At 49.2% G+C, this 14,447-nt stretch overlaps 4 protein-coding genes across 4 annotated transcripts; 2 read left to right on the forward strand and 2 right to left on the reverse strand.

The window, feature by feature from the left end:
• Window positions 1–299: 299 nt before the first annotated feature.
• On the forward strand, window positions 300–710 carry EV420DRAFT_1275018 (B18 subunit of NADH:ubiquinone oxidoreductase; the record flags this gene model as incomplete). The annotated part of the gene is made up of 4 exons (XM_060467879.1): window positions 300–379; window positions 446–529; window positions 585–599; window positions 650–710. 4 exons carry the CDS (start codon window positions 300–302, stop codon window positions 708–710), a joined length of 240 nt encoding a protein of 79 aa, XP_060327136.1.
• A 235-nt stretch (window positions 711–945) lies between these two features.
• EV420DRAFT_767071 (condensin complex subunit SMC1) lies at window positions 946–6,179 on the forward strand. The gene is made up of 24 exons (XM_060483403.1): window positions 946–1,088; window positions 1,142–1,444; window positions 1,493–1,853; window positions 1,901–2,134; window positions 2,187–2,358; window positions 2,409–2,478; window positions 2,531–2,708; window positions 2,767–2,855; window positions 2,915–3,051; window positions 3,108–3,241; window positions 3,294–3,531; window positions 3,588–3,689; window positions 3,741–3,880; window positions 3,936–4,025; window positions 4,083–4,291; window positions 4,349–4,634; window positions 4,687–4,803; window positions 4,857–4,979; window positions 5,035–5,132; window positions 5,188–5,295; window positions 5,351–5,477; window positions 5,528–5,652; window positions 5,708–5,924; window positions 5,982–6,179. The coding sequence occupies exons 1-24, from the start codon at window positions 1,045–1,047 to the stop codon at window positions 6,000–6,002; spliced, it is 3,723 nt and encodes a 1,240-aa protein (XP_060327137.1). The 5' UTR covers window positions 946–1,044; the 3' UTR covers window positions 6,003–6,179.
• Window positions 6,092–10,525, reverse strand: EV420DRAFT_1564407 (uncharacterized protein). Its single transcript, XM_060473975.1, has 7 exons — window positions 9,877–10,525; window positions 9,670–9,839; window positions 9,210–9,444; window positions 8,748–9,150; window positions 8,629–8,698; window positions 6,854–8,571; window positions 6,092–6,790 (listed from the first exon to the last, which is right to left on the reverse strand). The coding sequence occupies exons 1-7, from the start codon at window positions 10,186–10,188 to the stop codon at window positions 6,357–6,359; spliced, it is 3,342 nt and encodes a 1,113-aa protein (XP_060327138.1). The 5' UTR covers window positions 10,189–10,525; the 3' UTR covers window positions 6,092–6,356.
• A 1,037-nt stretch (window positions 10,526–11,562) lies between these two features.
• Window positions 11,563–14,425, reverse strand: EV420DRAFT_1646844 (uncharacterized protein; the record flags this gene model as incomplete). Its single annotated transcript, XM_060477962.1, has 10 exons — window positions 11,563–11,679; window positions 11,736–11,772; window positions 11,827–12,788; window positions 12,855–13,129; window positions 13,182–13,255; window positions 13,306–13,322; window positions 13,375–13,425; window positions 13,483–13,650; window positions 13,701–14,134; window positions 14,197–14,425. 10 exons carry the CDS (start codon window positions 14,423–14,425, stop codon window positions 11,563–11,565), a joined length of 2,364 nt encoding a protein of 787 aa, XP_060327139.1.
• Between the last annotated feature and the right edge of the window lie 22 nt (window positions 14,426–14,447).

Genomic DNA, 14,447 nt, shown 5'->3' on the forward strand with positions numbered 1-14,447 from the left:
TGAGGCTTTTGAATGCAATATCCGAGTCTGCTACATCTGAAACCAAAGAAGTAAGTATGACAACACTGCGTTGCTGACTGAGAATGGGCTGGGGCTAAAGAAATAGATACAATTCACGTCGTGTGCGATTGTTATCGTGGCGAAGATCACAGTTTGAAGGTAAGTAGCAGAAATGGTGACGAGGATGCCATTTCTAAGGACATTATCTGAAGAAAATCTCGGCACCGGTACTGACGGCCCGGAGTTGGCACACAGAGTGGAAACACTTACAAACACGGTCCCGACCACCACCGTCAAGAATGCCTTCGTCGACAACGGCCTCCCAAAGCGAGCTCAAGGCGAACGCAGTTCCACTACACTGGAGAGACTCATGCTCTGCGTATGCTGCTTTTTACACTCTTGGCCTCCAGAAGGAATCATGCTCAACGGGACAAATATTGCGCAGGTTACTCATTCCGCTCAACGTCTGTCGGACGAAGAACAACTATCTCCCATGGGAATGCGAACATGAGAAGCATGCATACGAGAAGTGCGTTACTTGTCGTTGTAGGGTGGCCCTTGAGCTGATATATCTTGTCATGCAGATGTCAATATGACGAGTGCGTATCCATGTTTGTAGAACCACTTTCCTGTTAACGATGCTATCCAGCTACCTTCGCCGGATGAAGGAGCTGGCGAAACTCAAGGCGCAGGCACAAGCAGAGGAGTGATTTTATGACAGTGATAATATAACCATCTTTCTTGCCCCGCCATTACGGATATGTGAGGACAGAGCCAACCCGGTGGTCTTCACTCAATGTTACACCCTGACGATACAGGGTTGAAGATTCTATGTGAGAGTAGCTCGTAGCCGTGTTACAGTTTAGTACTGTAAAGCAGTGATCAGTACTGTCTATCGGGCAGGGGCAGGCATTTTATCGTGAACAAAAGCGTGACCTGATGTGACACGCGCCTTGACGCGAACCGTGACGAACATTTGCAGCCTTTGGCTGCCACACTCTTCTCTTCCCTCCTTGTACATTATCGACTTCACTGATAGCAAATATGCCCCTTGTACGCATTGAGCTTTGCGACTTCAAGTCATATCGGTACGTTCCTCATAGGATTGGCGCGAGCCACCCCTAATGTCCGATTTCTTCAGCGGACACCAAACCATTGGACCGTTCAAGAATTTCACGTCAATTATTGGACCTAATGGAGCAGGAAAGTCCAATTTGATGGATGCCATATCCTTCGTTCTGGGTGTGAAGAGCGCACAGCTACGTAGCTCTCAATTGAAGGATCTTGTGTACCGCGGTCGGAAACTAGCCAAGAGCGGCATTGAAGAGGGAACCGGATCTGTTGATGAGGACGATGGTGATGAGGGTGAGGGCACCGCTAGGAAGGCATGGGTGCTAGCAGTGTACGTAGACGGGGACGGAAAAGAGTGGCTGTTTCAACGAACGTGAGTTGCGTTGCCTCCGATGTGCGGCATTTAATGCGTTCTGTCTAGGATCTCTACCACTGGCGCTTCGGAATACAAACTTAACGGCAAGGTTGTTACATACACCAACTACAACGCCGCTCTCATCTCCCATAACATCCTTGTCAAAGCCAAGAATTTCCTCGTTTTCCAGGGTGATGTTGAAGCTGTCGCGTCTCAGTCACCCCGCGAACTTGCAAAGCTTATAGAGCAAATCAGTGGATCTCTGGAGCTTGCTGCAGAATATGAAAAAGCTAAGGAGGACCAAGAGCGGGCGACTGAGAACGCAACGTTTAACTTTTCGAAGCGACGTGGAATCGCGGGGGAGATCAAGCAATACAAGGAGCAAAAGGGTGAAGCAGAAAGATTCGAAGCTTTGTGTCAAAAACGCGTACGTTCCACTCGCTCTAATGCTTCGGTTGTCTGACTGGCCATCAGGACCATTTGAATCTCCAACGGATCCTCTTCAAGCTTTTTCATATCGAAGAGAACATAGATTCGAACTCAAGAGAAATTACGACGCAAAATAAGGCGTTAGCAGGGCTTCGAGATGAACAACGTATCCATGACCAGGCTTTGGAGACAGCCCGTGCAGACCAGGCTAAATCGCGGACATCAGTCATGCAAATGGAGAAGAAGATAAAAAAGGCCGATAAATCACTAGAAGGAAAGGTGTGTAACACAAATCCATGCTCAGAGCACAAATTGCTCAATTTTACCTCAGAAACCCGACCTCGCGGCCCTAGAGGCCCAAATTGCTCACTCTACCCGCAAGATGAACAAGGCCAAGAAGACGAAGGAAGAGGTGGAAAAAACGGAGCGGGACGTCAGCGAACGCGTGAATAAGCTGCAGAATGAACTTGAGACTGTACAGAAGGCTGCCAACGTGGCTCAAGGTTCGTTCCCACCCATTTTTATGTAGGGGTTGTTTGATATCTTTGCTTAGAGGCACAGAGGATGGCTTCACAGCATAACATGGCTCTGAGTGAAGAGAGTCTGGAGGAGTATGCGCGATTGTAGGCCAATGTTCTTTCTGTACTGCCCCTGATATTGACATCCATCACACAGGAAAGCCTCTGCAAGCTCGCTGGCCGTCGATGAGCGACAATCGCTAGAAATGCTGACCAGGGACGAGAAAACCTCAGGACGGACCCTAAATCTTCTCCGAGAAAAACAGCAAAGCTATACCGAGAAGCGGAATCAGCGAATCGAAGACTCTCGTCTGCAGACTGAGAAGAAGGCCGAGGTACGTGTGTCTGTACGTCAGTCGTCTGTCCCAAGTTTAAAGGTGTTGCGTCTACCAGCTGGAACAGAAAATATCCACCCTTCAGGCTGAGCTAGCTGCTACCAAGCAGGAACTGGACAATCAACAATCGGAGCGGACTAAGATTGCGTAAGTGCCTGACAAATTATTCTTTGAGGACGTTTGTAACAATGTGTATTGTATTATAGGCAATTAGAAGCTCAAGCTAACGAAAAACTTCAACACATCTACCAGCAGTTATTGCAAGCAGGCGTTGACCAGCACGAGTCGGAAAAGGAGGCTAAGTTGAAGGAAACCTTGGCCAATCTTCAACGCCTGTTTCCAGGTAGGCGTACAGTCACCCATATTTATTCTTCACTCTACTTATCTTCTACCATAAAGGTGTTCGCGGACGTGTTGTCGACCTGTGCAAGCCTTCTCAAAGGAAGTACGACACCGCAGTGTCTGTTGTGCTGGGACGGAACACGGATTCTGTCGTTGTTGACGAAGAGAGGACAGCCATTGACTGTATTGAGGTTTGTTCTCTTCCTCCTTGACATGAATATGACTTCCCTGATGTGTACATAGTACATGCGCACGCAACGCGCCGGACAGGCGACATTCATACCTTTGGACACGATTCAAGTGAAGCCAGTCAATGACAAGTTCCGGTCATTTGCGAAAGGAGCGAGGTTGGCACTCGATGTGATACAGTATGAACCGGCGGTAGAGCGGGCTTTGCATCATGCGTGTGGCAACGCCCTCGTTTGTGATACGATGGAGGTGGCGAGGATGGTCTGTTACGAAAAAGGGCAGGAAGTGAAAGGTATCGTGTTCTCTGTTCTACATCAGTGAATAGTATTCAGACGACTTTGTATGTAGCTGTGACGTTGGAGGGTACAATCATTCACAAGAGTGGTTTAATCACTGGTGGCCGGAGTACTCATGGTGGAGGAAAGAAGTGGGATGAAAAGGATGTACAAGGTTCGTTTTGCGTTGCGGTAAGAGTTGTGATGCTGACGCGGTGTATGAAAGGCCTGAAACGTCAAAGAGATTCGCTTCTTGGCACGCTTCGCGATCTCAGCAAGCAGAAGCCTCGTGGAAAGAATGATGACAACCTCTTTGCAGAGGTTTCTCGTCTAGAATCGGCAATTACTATCTCAAAGGATGATCTGGTAATGTGTGCATTACCACCGCGAGACTCCTTTGCTAATGTTCGCGAGTGTCTAGACTGCTTGCAAGCTCCGGCTCACGGGTATCAAAGATGAGCTTCGGCACATCGACAAGGAACTGAAGAACAATACACCCGAGTTGAAAAAGGTCGAGTGCGATCAAGTCGCCTATCCGGCTGATATCTGATACAAGTTTGTGGCATAGGTCCAAAGCGCATACGATAACCTACAGGGTCAGATTGCCAACCTCAAGTCTTCGATCAATACTGCTGAAGATCGAGTGTTCTCGTCTTTCTGCCGGAAGATCAAAGTTTCGCACATCCGTGAATATGAAGAACGCCAATTGAAGGTTGCCCAAGAAGAAAGTGAAGCCCGATTACGATATGACAGTCAGATAGCACGTTTGACGCATCAGTATGTTTTATGTGTATTGAACTACTTCTGTCTGTTAACCTTCCTTGGTACATAAAGGCGCGATTTTGAAAGCGAAGCACTGGAGAGTGCGCGCGAGCGTTTACAGCATCTTGAGGGTGTAATATCAACCGAAGAGGGTGTTCTGGAGAAGCTCAAGGATCAGAAAGAAGCCGCGGAGAACGATATATCCAATTCGGAGGCCATGATAGCGTCGCTTAAGGAAGAACTGACAACACTGCAGTCGACCCTCGAAGAAAAGACCAGGCATGTAGACCAAGTGAAGAGGACTACACTCAAGGCATCGAAAGTTCTCGAACAGGCTCTCAAAGAGATCACACTTCGAGTATGGCCCTTGATTCGCAAGTTTTGTCGGTGCTAAAGAACTGTGTTTCTAGAACGACGAAATCGAGAAACTTGCTCTAGAGCGTTCTGCGATTTATCGTAAATGTCGGTTGGAGGAAATTAAACTGCCTTTACTGGAAGGTAACTTGAGGAATGTACCGATGGAAGAGGTGATCTATGTTCCTTGTGATGTCAATGATGCAAGGCTGAACGAAACCACTAGAATCTCCGTGACGAAGTCGCCATGGATGTTGACGAAGATGAAGATGGCACGCAGCAACCCAAACGTGTTGACGATTTTGGCATTGAAGTCAACTTCGAGACCCTAGATGATGACGAACGAGAGGTAATTCTAGGCTTGGTGCACACTTATAGGTGACTGATCTCTTTTTTGCGAACAGGATGGTTCCGCAGAGGCGCTGGCGGAATTTGATGCCTCAATAAGCAAATTAAACGGAGAAATTGAACGTATGGCTCCGAACCTCAAAGCTATGGAACGGTAAGGACTGATCCGCCATTTGACACATGTTTCAGCTTATTGAACCCGTCCCTAGTCTCGATGATGTTGAGGTCAAGTTGGCCGAAACGGAGAGAGAGGCAGAACAGGCTCGTAAGGACTCAAAGAACGCACGCGATCAATTCCAAGAAATCAAGAAAAAGCGGTGCGTCATGTCCTGAGCATATGACAATGTTGTTTTACTGATATCAGAATTCCAGATGTGACTTATTCAACAAGGCCTACAACCACATCTCCGACCGGATTGACGTCGTTTACAAGGATCTGACTAAAGGAAAGGCCGCTCCCATGGGTGGTGTAGCATACCTCAGTTTGGAAGACAATGAGGTACGTCCCTCGTTGGTTTCGGGTTGACGGAGTGTAAACGAGTTCGGCAGGAACCATACAACGCGGGTATTAAATATCATGCGATGCCACCCATGAAGCGTTTCCGGGATATGGAACAGCTCTCTGGTGGTGAGAAGACTGTTGCCGCCCTTGCGCTGCTATTCGCTATTCACAGGTCAGACCAAAGTCCTTTTTCATTTTCCCAGCAATACTTGAACATGTTGGTGTAGCTATCAACCCGCGCCTTTCTTTGTTTTGGATGAGGTCGACGCCGCTCTTGACAACACGAACGTTGCCAAGATTGCCAACTATATACGTGCTCAGGCTTCGGATTCTTTCCAATTTATCGTCATCAGCTTGAAGGGTTCATTATATGAACGAGGCAATTCCCTCGTCGGAATTTACCGTGACCAGGAGGTCAATAGCTCATCTACTTTGACTTTAGACGTGAGTGATTTTATATGTTTGCTTATTTGTCGTCGCGCTAAATGAACATGACTGTAGCTCACACAATACGACGAGTGAGGGATGGCGAACGCTGTTTGTTTGATCTTTACCTGTGCTGTTGTTTTAACGCTTTGAGAAGTTGCTCTGATGTTTCCTTCTGTACGAGTAGCACCTGATTTCCGTATTATTATTTTCCTTATATGAAAGGTATTTCAGCGCCATGTACTACCAATCCAAAGTGATGCAAGAGATATACACGTATAAATTATTGAAAAGCAGAACCCCAGCGAATCAAATGACAATAAGTATCATAACGAAAGATCAGGAAAGACATGCACAGCTCTCTAAGATTCACAAGTAAGTACAGTATAACAATAATAAAGATACAAACCAATATTATGGCTGGTAGGACAGGCAGGTCGGTCCGGAAAATCAGCTCGTAGATAGACTGGCCAGTAGTTGGTCAATCTCCTCATCTCCACCAAAGGTCATACGCTTGCTACTCGTGACGCTTCGAGCATCGCGAGCCGTATATTGGTCATCAAAGTAAGAACTGGTATACGAGACACGCGCTGGCGCATCCCGGGCGGGCGGAACGGGAAAGTCAGAGAGATTGGACATTCGCGAATAGAGACTTGAATTAGTCAAGTAGCTACTTCGCGTGAGATCAGTGGAAGGATGCCCTGAGGATGAAGGATGTAGCAGAGCATGAGAGTCCCGCATTGTGATCGTGTTGTCTGGATCTTCTTCCTCGGGCGGGTTACGACCGGGTGAGAAGGACATGAGTCCAATGAAAGAGGACCGATGAGCGCTAGACATGGCCAGGGGTGTTGCCTGGGACTCTACTTGTCCCAACTTGAAAGCTTCTAAAGAAGAAAAGAAATTGAGCACAAGTCGATTTCAAGATAAAAGAAAAAAGATTCACCAACCATCACTAGCCGCCTCCACCGGTGATCGCTCAATCACTGAAGACGCACGCGAAGATTCCACATCTTCCGGGATAGTCACAGACGGATGGAACGGAGGTATGATGCTCCCCCGACGAGCACCCTCAGGCCGCTCCGAAAGCACGAACTGCATCCCATCACCACCACCAGGACGACTGGAACCCGAGCTGCTGCCAACCGAAAGGTGCCGTTCCCTCTCCTCAAACTCCTTGAGTTGATTCGCTAGAGTCGTGAGCCCGCTTCTAGAAGAGGGATTCCTAGATAGTGCAGGTCCAATCACTTGGCTAGGTCGATAAAAGAGGTCTTGGAAATGCTCTAGGTCATCGGGACTCCCGAGCGGGCGGGGTGAAGCCTGGGACGAATTGGTCTCTGGTGTCCGGTCCGTTGAGGAGGATGACTCATGAACAAGGGCCGGACGTTCCGGTGTTGCTGTCGTGTCTCCTGGTTGTGACGGAAGAGGTTTTTCAGTCGCGGTCCTGTGAAAAAACAAGGGTTTGGTAACATCATATGCCACGGGTTGTCGGAAGTTGCTGTACGGATGGGGCTTTTCACCCACTTGGGCACGCACGCCTTGCTCCTCGCTCGCACCAAGTCCACTATCCTTACTACCCCGAACCTCACCAGCACTAAAGAGCGCTTCCCCAACACCAATAGTATCAAAGATATTCCCCGAATGCCGTATATTTGACCCTGTTCCCTTTGCGTGAATAAGCGGAGAGTACCTGATCTCTTCAGGAAGTATCTCCTGCACCTTCCCATTAGGTGACAGCTGCGCCCACATTTTTGAGGCAGGCGAAACATTACTATCCGGACGGGGATTAGGGATAATTCGGTCACTTTCGATGTACGAATCACGATCGGCATACTGGGCGTAGGGATGGTTAAAGGCTCGGGGAGGCAGTCTGTGACGCTGAGACATATCCAGACGTTCCCGGTCACCCCCACCAGTCACCGAAGAGGGATGCGGACCAGCATAATCTGAACCACGGCTTGGAGGACTAGTATACGTATACCGCCCTCCTTGCGCGTATGGATGAGCTGGCAATCTGATCGACTCCCGATCCTCCATATCCACCGGTGGCGTAGACAGCGCAATACCCATATGCAGGTCGGTCCCTGTAGATGGTGTAGGCGACGTTCCCTGTGGCGGGGTCAACCGCACCACAGAATCACGAGCCGACGAGGGGTCTTCAAATCGAATGACTCTCGTTCCATCGCCGGCCAACGCATCGTCAAATGGTAGCTTTTTCTCTTCGTTCGGAGTCAAAGCGGACGCATCAAACCCACAGAGCACCCCACCGGTTGTTTTGACGACCTTCTTTCCCCACGAATCGTTCCTGGAGTGACCCTGAGAATGTGATTTTGATGACTTGGACGTTTTTGACAGGGAATTCGAGTGTGTGTGTGATGATCTTGAGAAGGTAGGTCCGCCACTGCCATTGGGTTGGCTCGTGGTGCGCAGCCTAGCTTTTGTGGAGATATTTATTGGGTCTTGATTACCCAAAAGAGAGCGGGCAGCGAGGAAGTCGATATGTGGATGTTTCACAGTATCACTCTCCGCCCGCTTGGCCTGTTTAGAGTTAAGTGATTTGGTCCGTGCTCGAGAAAGGCTACGTGCGCGGCTATTCTGAAATGAACGCTGAGCCTGCATCTGCCATTTTTTACGTTGATGTTCAAGAATCTGGCCTTCCTCGAGTACCCTGAACAATCGATAACATCAGCATATAGTCGCGACGTTGAGAAGCAGAAAAGCGAACCGAGCTAATGACGGTACTGGGCTCGGAAGTGCGAGATCATCAAGGGAAAGACTTCGCGGCCGTGGCGGTCCTTGATGGACCTGCTTCTGCGTTGACAGATGCTGAAGGTTGTGGGTGACCAATGTAAAATGGCTCAGGAGCGTGTTTGTTTGCCGTACGGGGAAGATCAACCATCGACCGAGATTGGGCCAGAGCGCGAGACAAGACACCTGGTGGCTGATTAGCCTGGCCGAACGACGCGAAGACAGGGCTTCCCGGCGGGCTGACTATTCTGCCTTTGCCGTATTGAACGCTCCCATCTTGCTTTACCTTGAATCGAGGCTTGGGAAGGAAAAGAGCATCGCACCACGTCTCTGGTGAAAGCCAACGATCTTTGCCTTTCAGTATAGAAGACTTAGGCTGCGTTCGTGATGACGAGGAGGCTGGCGAAAGCCGCAAATCGGGAGAGGAGATGGAATTTGTTAGTCGATGACCAGCAGCAGACGAAGGGTGAAGAGACGAGCGCTGAGGGTTGCCTGTACTCTGCGATGGACGCATGGGAAGCGCGTTGGAATAGATCAGAGTCCCGACTGTTCATGGACATGAGGGGTGCTGTTTTCGGGGGGATCGTTGTAATCAGGAGTGGGAAACACATATGCGTAAGGATGCGGTGTCGGTGATGACTGGCCGGATACTGGAGAATGTGTGTTTTCAGAACGGCCAATAGGACTGCTTGGAGAACGACAGAGATCGTCTGGCCTTGACGGGTACTGATTTCTGAGTGGAGATTGGACCAGCGTGGAGTAGTATGAATTGTAGTATTCTTCGTCATCGCCGCTGGGCTCCCGGTACATCGCGGCGACTAGGTCTGTTCCGGTTGCTATCAGTTTATGATAAAAACACGGTTAGGTGACTTTCTCGCGTCGGTCGAAATGCAAAGTAAAATGGTTTCAGTGACACATATTGTTTGTCTCCTATCAAACCAAGAAGTTCTGACAGTCACGACCACATTTCGAACCGACCGGGAAAAGGTCGCCGTCATGAAAAATAAAAGACGCTCACTTGGAATCAGTTTTTGTCAGAACTGAGGGCGGTGATGCTCGTTTCTTTGCAGAACCAAAAGAGAATATACTGGCAAAAGGCGATTTCGAGGTAGATTCGCGGGATATTCGAGGTGCTGGAGATTCTCCTACGCCTCCAGGAGGGTCGACATTGACATACGAACGAGTAGGCTGTCGGTTACGAAATCCATGGTGACTCACATCTGACGAATCCACTTCTTCCCGTGATTGCAGACTCCGTATGGGCCCTAGGACGCCCTTTATCCCACCCATTCTGCGCGACTCGCTGGCTGCCAACGTCCCCATCATCATCATCATACACCGAGTCACCCCAGCTGTCCCTTTCTTTAGGCTTTGCGTACGGTCGCCTGGGAGCCTCGACAGGGCCATTGTACGGAATATACCAGTTGTCGTCCTCCGCAGCTGGTTTTTCCGGATTTCGGTTCCGCGACGAGGGGTTGGACTTGAAGGAAACACCAAAGCGCGATAACCGAGAAAATGGCTGGCTCTTCGTTGTCATCAGGGGCGCGTCGTCACTGTTGTCGTCGTCGTCGCACCCGGCCCCGCAGTGCACGACGAAGGGCCTCTGGAAGGAGGACGTAAGCGTTGGAGAGGCGTAAAGGATCCCCAGCCCTCATCAACCTTCCCACGCTCCCCTATTTTCTCAAAGTTCGCACGTGGCGGCGAGGATCGTATCTAACGCTGTACAAAGACATGCAGGCACCAGCATTCAAAACGAATTCGACATTCGGCACCGTGGCGCTGAGAATCAGCACATCTACGAAAAAAAAGAAGTAATCCATTCCTGAGATACAGTCCAGCACCAGGCCCAGAGGGCTCCATGAAAAGAATTCTGATGTTTGTCGGTCTCACGATAATCTTCGAAGTGAAAATGCGATTTAAAGAATAACACATTGCATTACAGTGGGAAGATACGGTTCCCCGATAGAAAGACGACCCAAAAACTGATAAGACCTCTATATAATCCTGGATTCCAACGCGTCAAGTCATGATGACAGGCAGATTGAATGACCTGAATTGGCATCAGCTCATGCTCAAAATATATAGTAGAATGAAAAGAAATCAGAGACTTGAATGGATCCCGAAGGAAGTCCAGCCCAATGTACACTCACGTGCACGTCGCAATAGGTTTGCAGATAATAGTTTCATCCTCGAGATAGGTTACTAGGAAAAGAGACTTACATGAGGGGAGGGGGGTAAATCTTCCTGGGCGTCCAGTGATGGTGATGAGCGCTGGTGGGGTGGATGAAAGAAAATTTTTGTGATGTGTGACATTGACGGTCACACTCTAAATACCGTGTTTATTTGGCACCACCATGGCACAATGACATCCATTTCAGGCAATCACCACCCAAATTTCGATCGATCGATAACGAACCGGACCTCATCGTCTTTTCTGCTACACAGTACTACTTGTATTACATTCAAGATATGATCGTATTAGCCTAGCAACGCTTGACAATTCTCCATAACCCCATTAAATGCAAAATGCAAAAGGAAAACAGGAAAAAAACGAGGTGCTGTATTCAGGGAGCAGAGAAGAAACATGCACCAGAAATAAGAAGGAAAATAGCAAAAGTATTTGTTGGAGTGAAATCACAAAACGTTGGTCATCATCAAAGGTCGTCATCAAGGTAAGTACTACAGAAAGAGGGGTTGGGATGCAATGGGTGGTGGGTGGCGTTGAGAGCAAGCTCGGGTAAATCACAAAAAAAGACAACTAGTTGTATAGTAAATGTAAAGATCTTCCGATATATTGTTATAAAAGAGATACGATTGGAGCCCCGAGTGACTGAATGAGAGTGGAAACGGAAAATGGATATGCTGAATTGAAGAGCAGTTCGAAAGCTGGGGTAAACAGAGACAGTCTCGCTTATTTGTTGTTGACCAGGGCTTGAGCTTTATCTCTCAAAACGCTGGGATAGCTGTTCATGAGATGAGCGAGAGCGCGAAGATCTTCTTGATCAAGGAGCGCGACAGTAACTTTCGGCTGTAACAAACATAACTTTAGTAACACCGGCAGAAAATGCGGAACTTCAGCCTCACCGCAGATTTGATACCAAAGGACTTGACGACTTTGAATCTGAGAAAGCAATGTCATCAGTACAGGACAAAATAGCGTCAACACGAAACACACAGCTTCTCGCCTAACTGTTGCTTCTGTTGCTGCGTCGGTTTATCCAGAAGTCCGTCGATGAAGGCATCGGTAGCTTGGACGATTGACGGATCGGCTTTGGGTATTGGTAGAGCAGCATGAGAAGACGACGCCAATCTAACAACCTCAGCAGCTGGCAGTTTCGCAAGCGTTTCAATCGTGTGTACAGGCCCAGAAGGGGTTCCTGGCAAGGGCGACGCCGTCGCTGAGGGGCCCCGAGACGAGAGGTCAGGTGTTTGCGGTGAATCTTCCACCTTCGGCGGGGCCGTCTTCTTGTTCTGAGGCGTGACAGGGACCTGCTGAGGGACATTAGCTTCCTCCTCCTCCTCTCCATCTTCGCTATCCAATACCATCTTCGCATCTGCCAGTTTCGCACGAAGAATCTCAACATTGAATAAGCACATTGCACGCTCGCGCTTCGGCAAGCTCATCAGGAGCTCAGTAAGCTCGCCTTGACGAGACGATTCAAACTTGTTCACGGCTGCGATCATCCGATCTCTCTCGGACGTCGGTGGAACAGAACCAGACGGGGATGACGTTCTAGGGGGTGTTGCTAAAGAACCATTGGCGGATATGGGTGTGGAAGGGTATTCAGGGGCACTCGCTGTGGCAGCAAGACCATTGGGATCAGCCGAGCCCTGAGATGCTGATGCCGAAGGGGATCGAGACTTTGGTGGCGAAGCTTCAGAGAGACGGAGGCTGCGCTTCACGGTCTCGACATGGTCAGATAGCTTATCGGGGTCTTCGATGCATTGGACAACTTCGCTCAATGAGACGCCGAGTAGCGCTTCTACGACGGCGTCAACGTCTTGAGCATCGACTGTTCCCAAGGTCTTGACTCGGCGGCTGAGGTCTCCAGTCAAAACCTCTTTACGAACAACAGGCGAGAGCCCGGCAAGCTCGTCGTAACGCATGGGGAGATTGAGTGTGCCGGACAGAGCAGCCTAGAATGATGTCAGAAAGATGAAAGCTTGAGGGTAAATTATAGCGTACGTTGTAATAGCTCCCACTGCCCCGTCGACCCCGTTCAGTCCTCTCATGGTGACTGCCAGGAGAGATCCCAGGTTGATAGAACGCTGACGGGGACTGCCCCAGCCTCCAATGCTTTCAGCGCCTTCGCTAAGGGTGGGACTCGTAGCTCCACTAGAATTCCTGGGGTGTCCATTATGTCCACCGAAACGCTGAGCCAGCTTCTCTTGTCGCAGCTGTTTAGGTTCATGTAATCGAACAGCAATTTGCTTGCTACCAATTTGGACGCCATTCATGGCATGCATGGCCGCGGCCGCTATATATGCCGATGATAAATTGGGGTATATTTTCAGGCTTTCGATGCCTACCTTGATCAGGGGTCTGATACGACACGAAGCCAAAACCTCGACTTTCCCCAGTCTCTGTACGCATGACTCGAGCACTGTATTAAATTATCAAGGTTAAACCTTGGGGGTTTTAGAGACTACGTACCTGACAATTTGACCGAACTGTACCAAGGATTTAGTTTATGAGAAAGAAGGGGAGCAAAGGGGGACATACATGACGGAAATGCGAGAAGAGAGCATTTGAATCAATCTCAGGATCAAGGTTCTATCACAAAAGCTATCAATATGAGTGGCACAAGCTCAAAAAAAAAAAGTTGCGTACTTTGCAGAACAAATTACAAGGATCGATCAACCCACTATGGCTGCTAGACCCTGGCCCAGACACAGGGGCTAACTGAACCTGCTGGCCAGGACCATGTACGAAGGGAATAGAAGCAGGTGGGCTTCGGGGGCTGTAAGACTGACGATGAGGCGGGGTAGGGGGAGAGTACTGCACGAAATCAGCATGTATGCTTCGGACCAGTATAGAACACGACAAACCTGCGCGCCATATGTGTACATAGATCCCGAGGGTATGAAAGTAGGCGCAGCAGTATTGAATTCCCCCACGGCGCCACTGGTCCTTCGTTGTTGGTACACTTGTACAGCAATATTCTGTCCCTCGACATCGGCACAATGCATGGCTTCTTCTGCGTTCCTAGCGTCGTCTTCGTTCCAAAATTCGACCATACCGGTATCGGGACCAAAGTGGGTGTGAGTGCGGGCGGATGCAAGTGCGCCATATGGTCGGAATATGTCGTATAGCTGAGAATCGGTATATCCGAGAGGTAGATGCTTCACAAGCCGTGGAAGGGCAGACGGGGGAGGCAGAGGCGTTGGTGGGTTTGTCGGGGGGTATGGGGACAATACGAGAGGCACCGGGGCCTGTAAGCCCGGAATTGGACGTGACTGAAGAGTAGCCAGAGCCTTCTCAGCTGTAATGAATTGATAATGGTTCAGATATACCAAAGACGACGAAACGGAAGAAATCACGAACCTTTCTCGAGAAACTTGAACTCGATTGTCCCCGACAGCAGGCTGCTGCTTCCATCACGAGCAATTTTTGGTCGAAATGGGCCGCATGTAACGAACGCAAGGGCAAGATTTTCATCGGAAACATAAGGAGGAAGATTTGATATGTACAGAAGAGGTTCGTGAAGGTATGGATGCGGTTGAGGTCCGTATGCGTCGGCTTCTTGTGATGAGGCGTTGTATTGAGGATCCATCTCGATTATCGGTAAACGTGGA

Source organism: Desarmillaria tabescens (assembly GCF_030435595.1).
Source record: "Desarmillaria tabescens strain CCBAS 213 chromosome Unknown EV420scaffold_37, whole genome shotgun sequence".
In the NCBI taxonomy this organism is placed as follows: domain Eukaryota; kingdom Fungi; phylum Basidiomycota; class Agaricomycetes; order Agaricales; family Physalacriaceae; genus Desarmillaria; species Desarmillaria tabescens.

Excerpts from the sequence above, each read along its gene's own strand:
- EV420DRAFT_767071 (XM_060483403.1), top strand. The coding sequence starts at position 1,045 with ATGCCCCTTGTACGCATTGAGCTTTGCGACTTCAAGTCATATCG. Across the intron at positions 2,709-2,766 it reads AGACTGAGAAGAAGGCCGAG|CTGGAACAGAAAATATCCAC; the intron begins GTACGTGTGTCT and ends TGCGTCTACCAG. Across the intron at positions 5,478-5,527 it reads TCAGTTTGGAAGACAATGAG|GAACCATACAACGCGGGTAT; the intron begins GTACGTCCCTCG and ends CGAGTTCGGCAG.
- EV420DRAFT_1564407 (XM_060473975.1), bottom strand. The coding sequence starts at position 10,188 with ATGACAACGAAGAGCCAGCCATTTTCTCGGTTATCGCGCTTTGGTGTT. Across the intron at positions 9,840-9,876 it reads TCACGGGAAGAAGTGGATTC|CCTACTCGTTCGTATGTCAA; the intron begins GTCAGATGTGAG and ends CGTAACCGACAG. Across the intron at positions 8,572-8,628 it reads CCAGTACCGTCATTAGCTCG|GGTACTCGAGGAAGGCCAGA; the intron begins GTTCGCTTTTCT and ends TCGATTGTTCAG.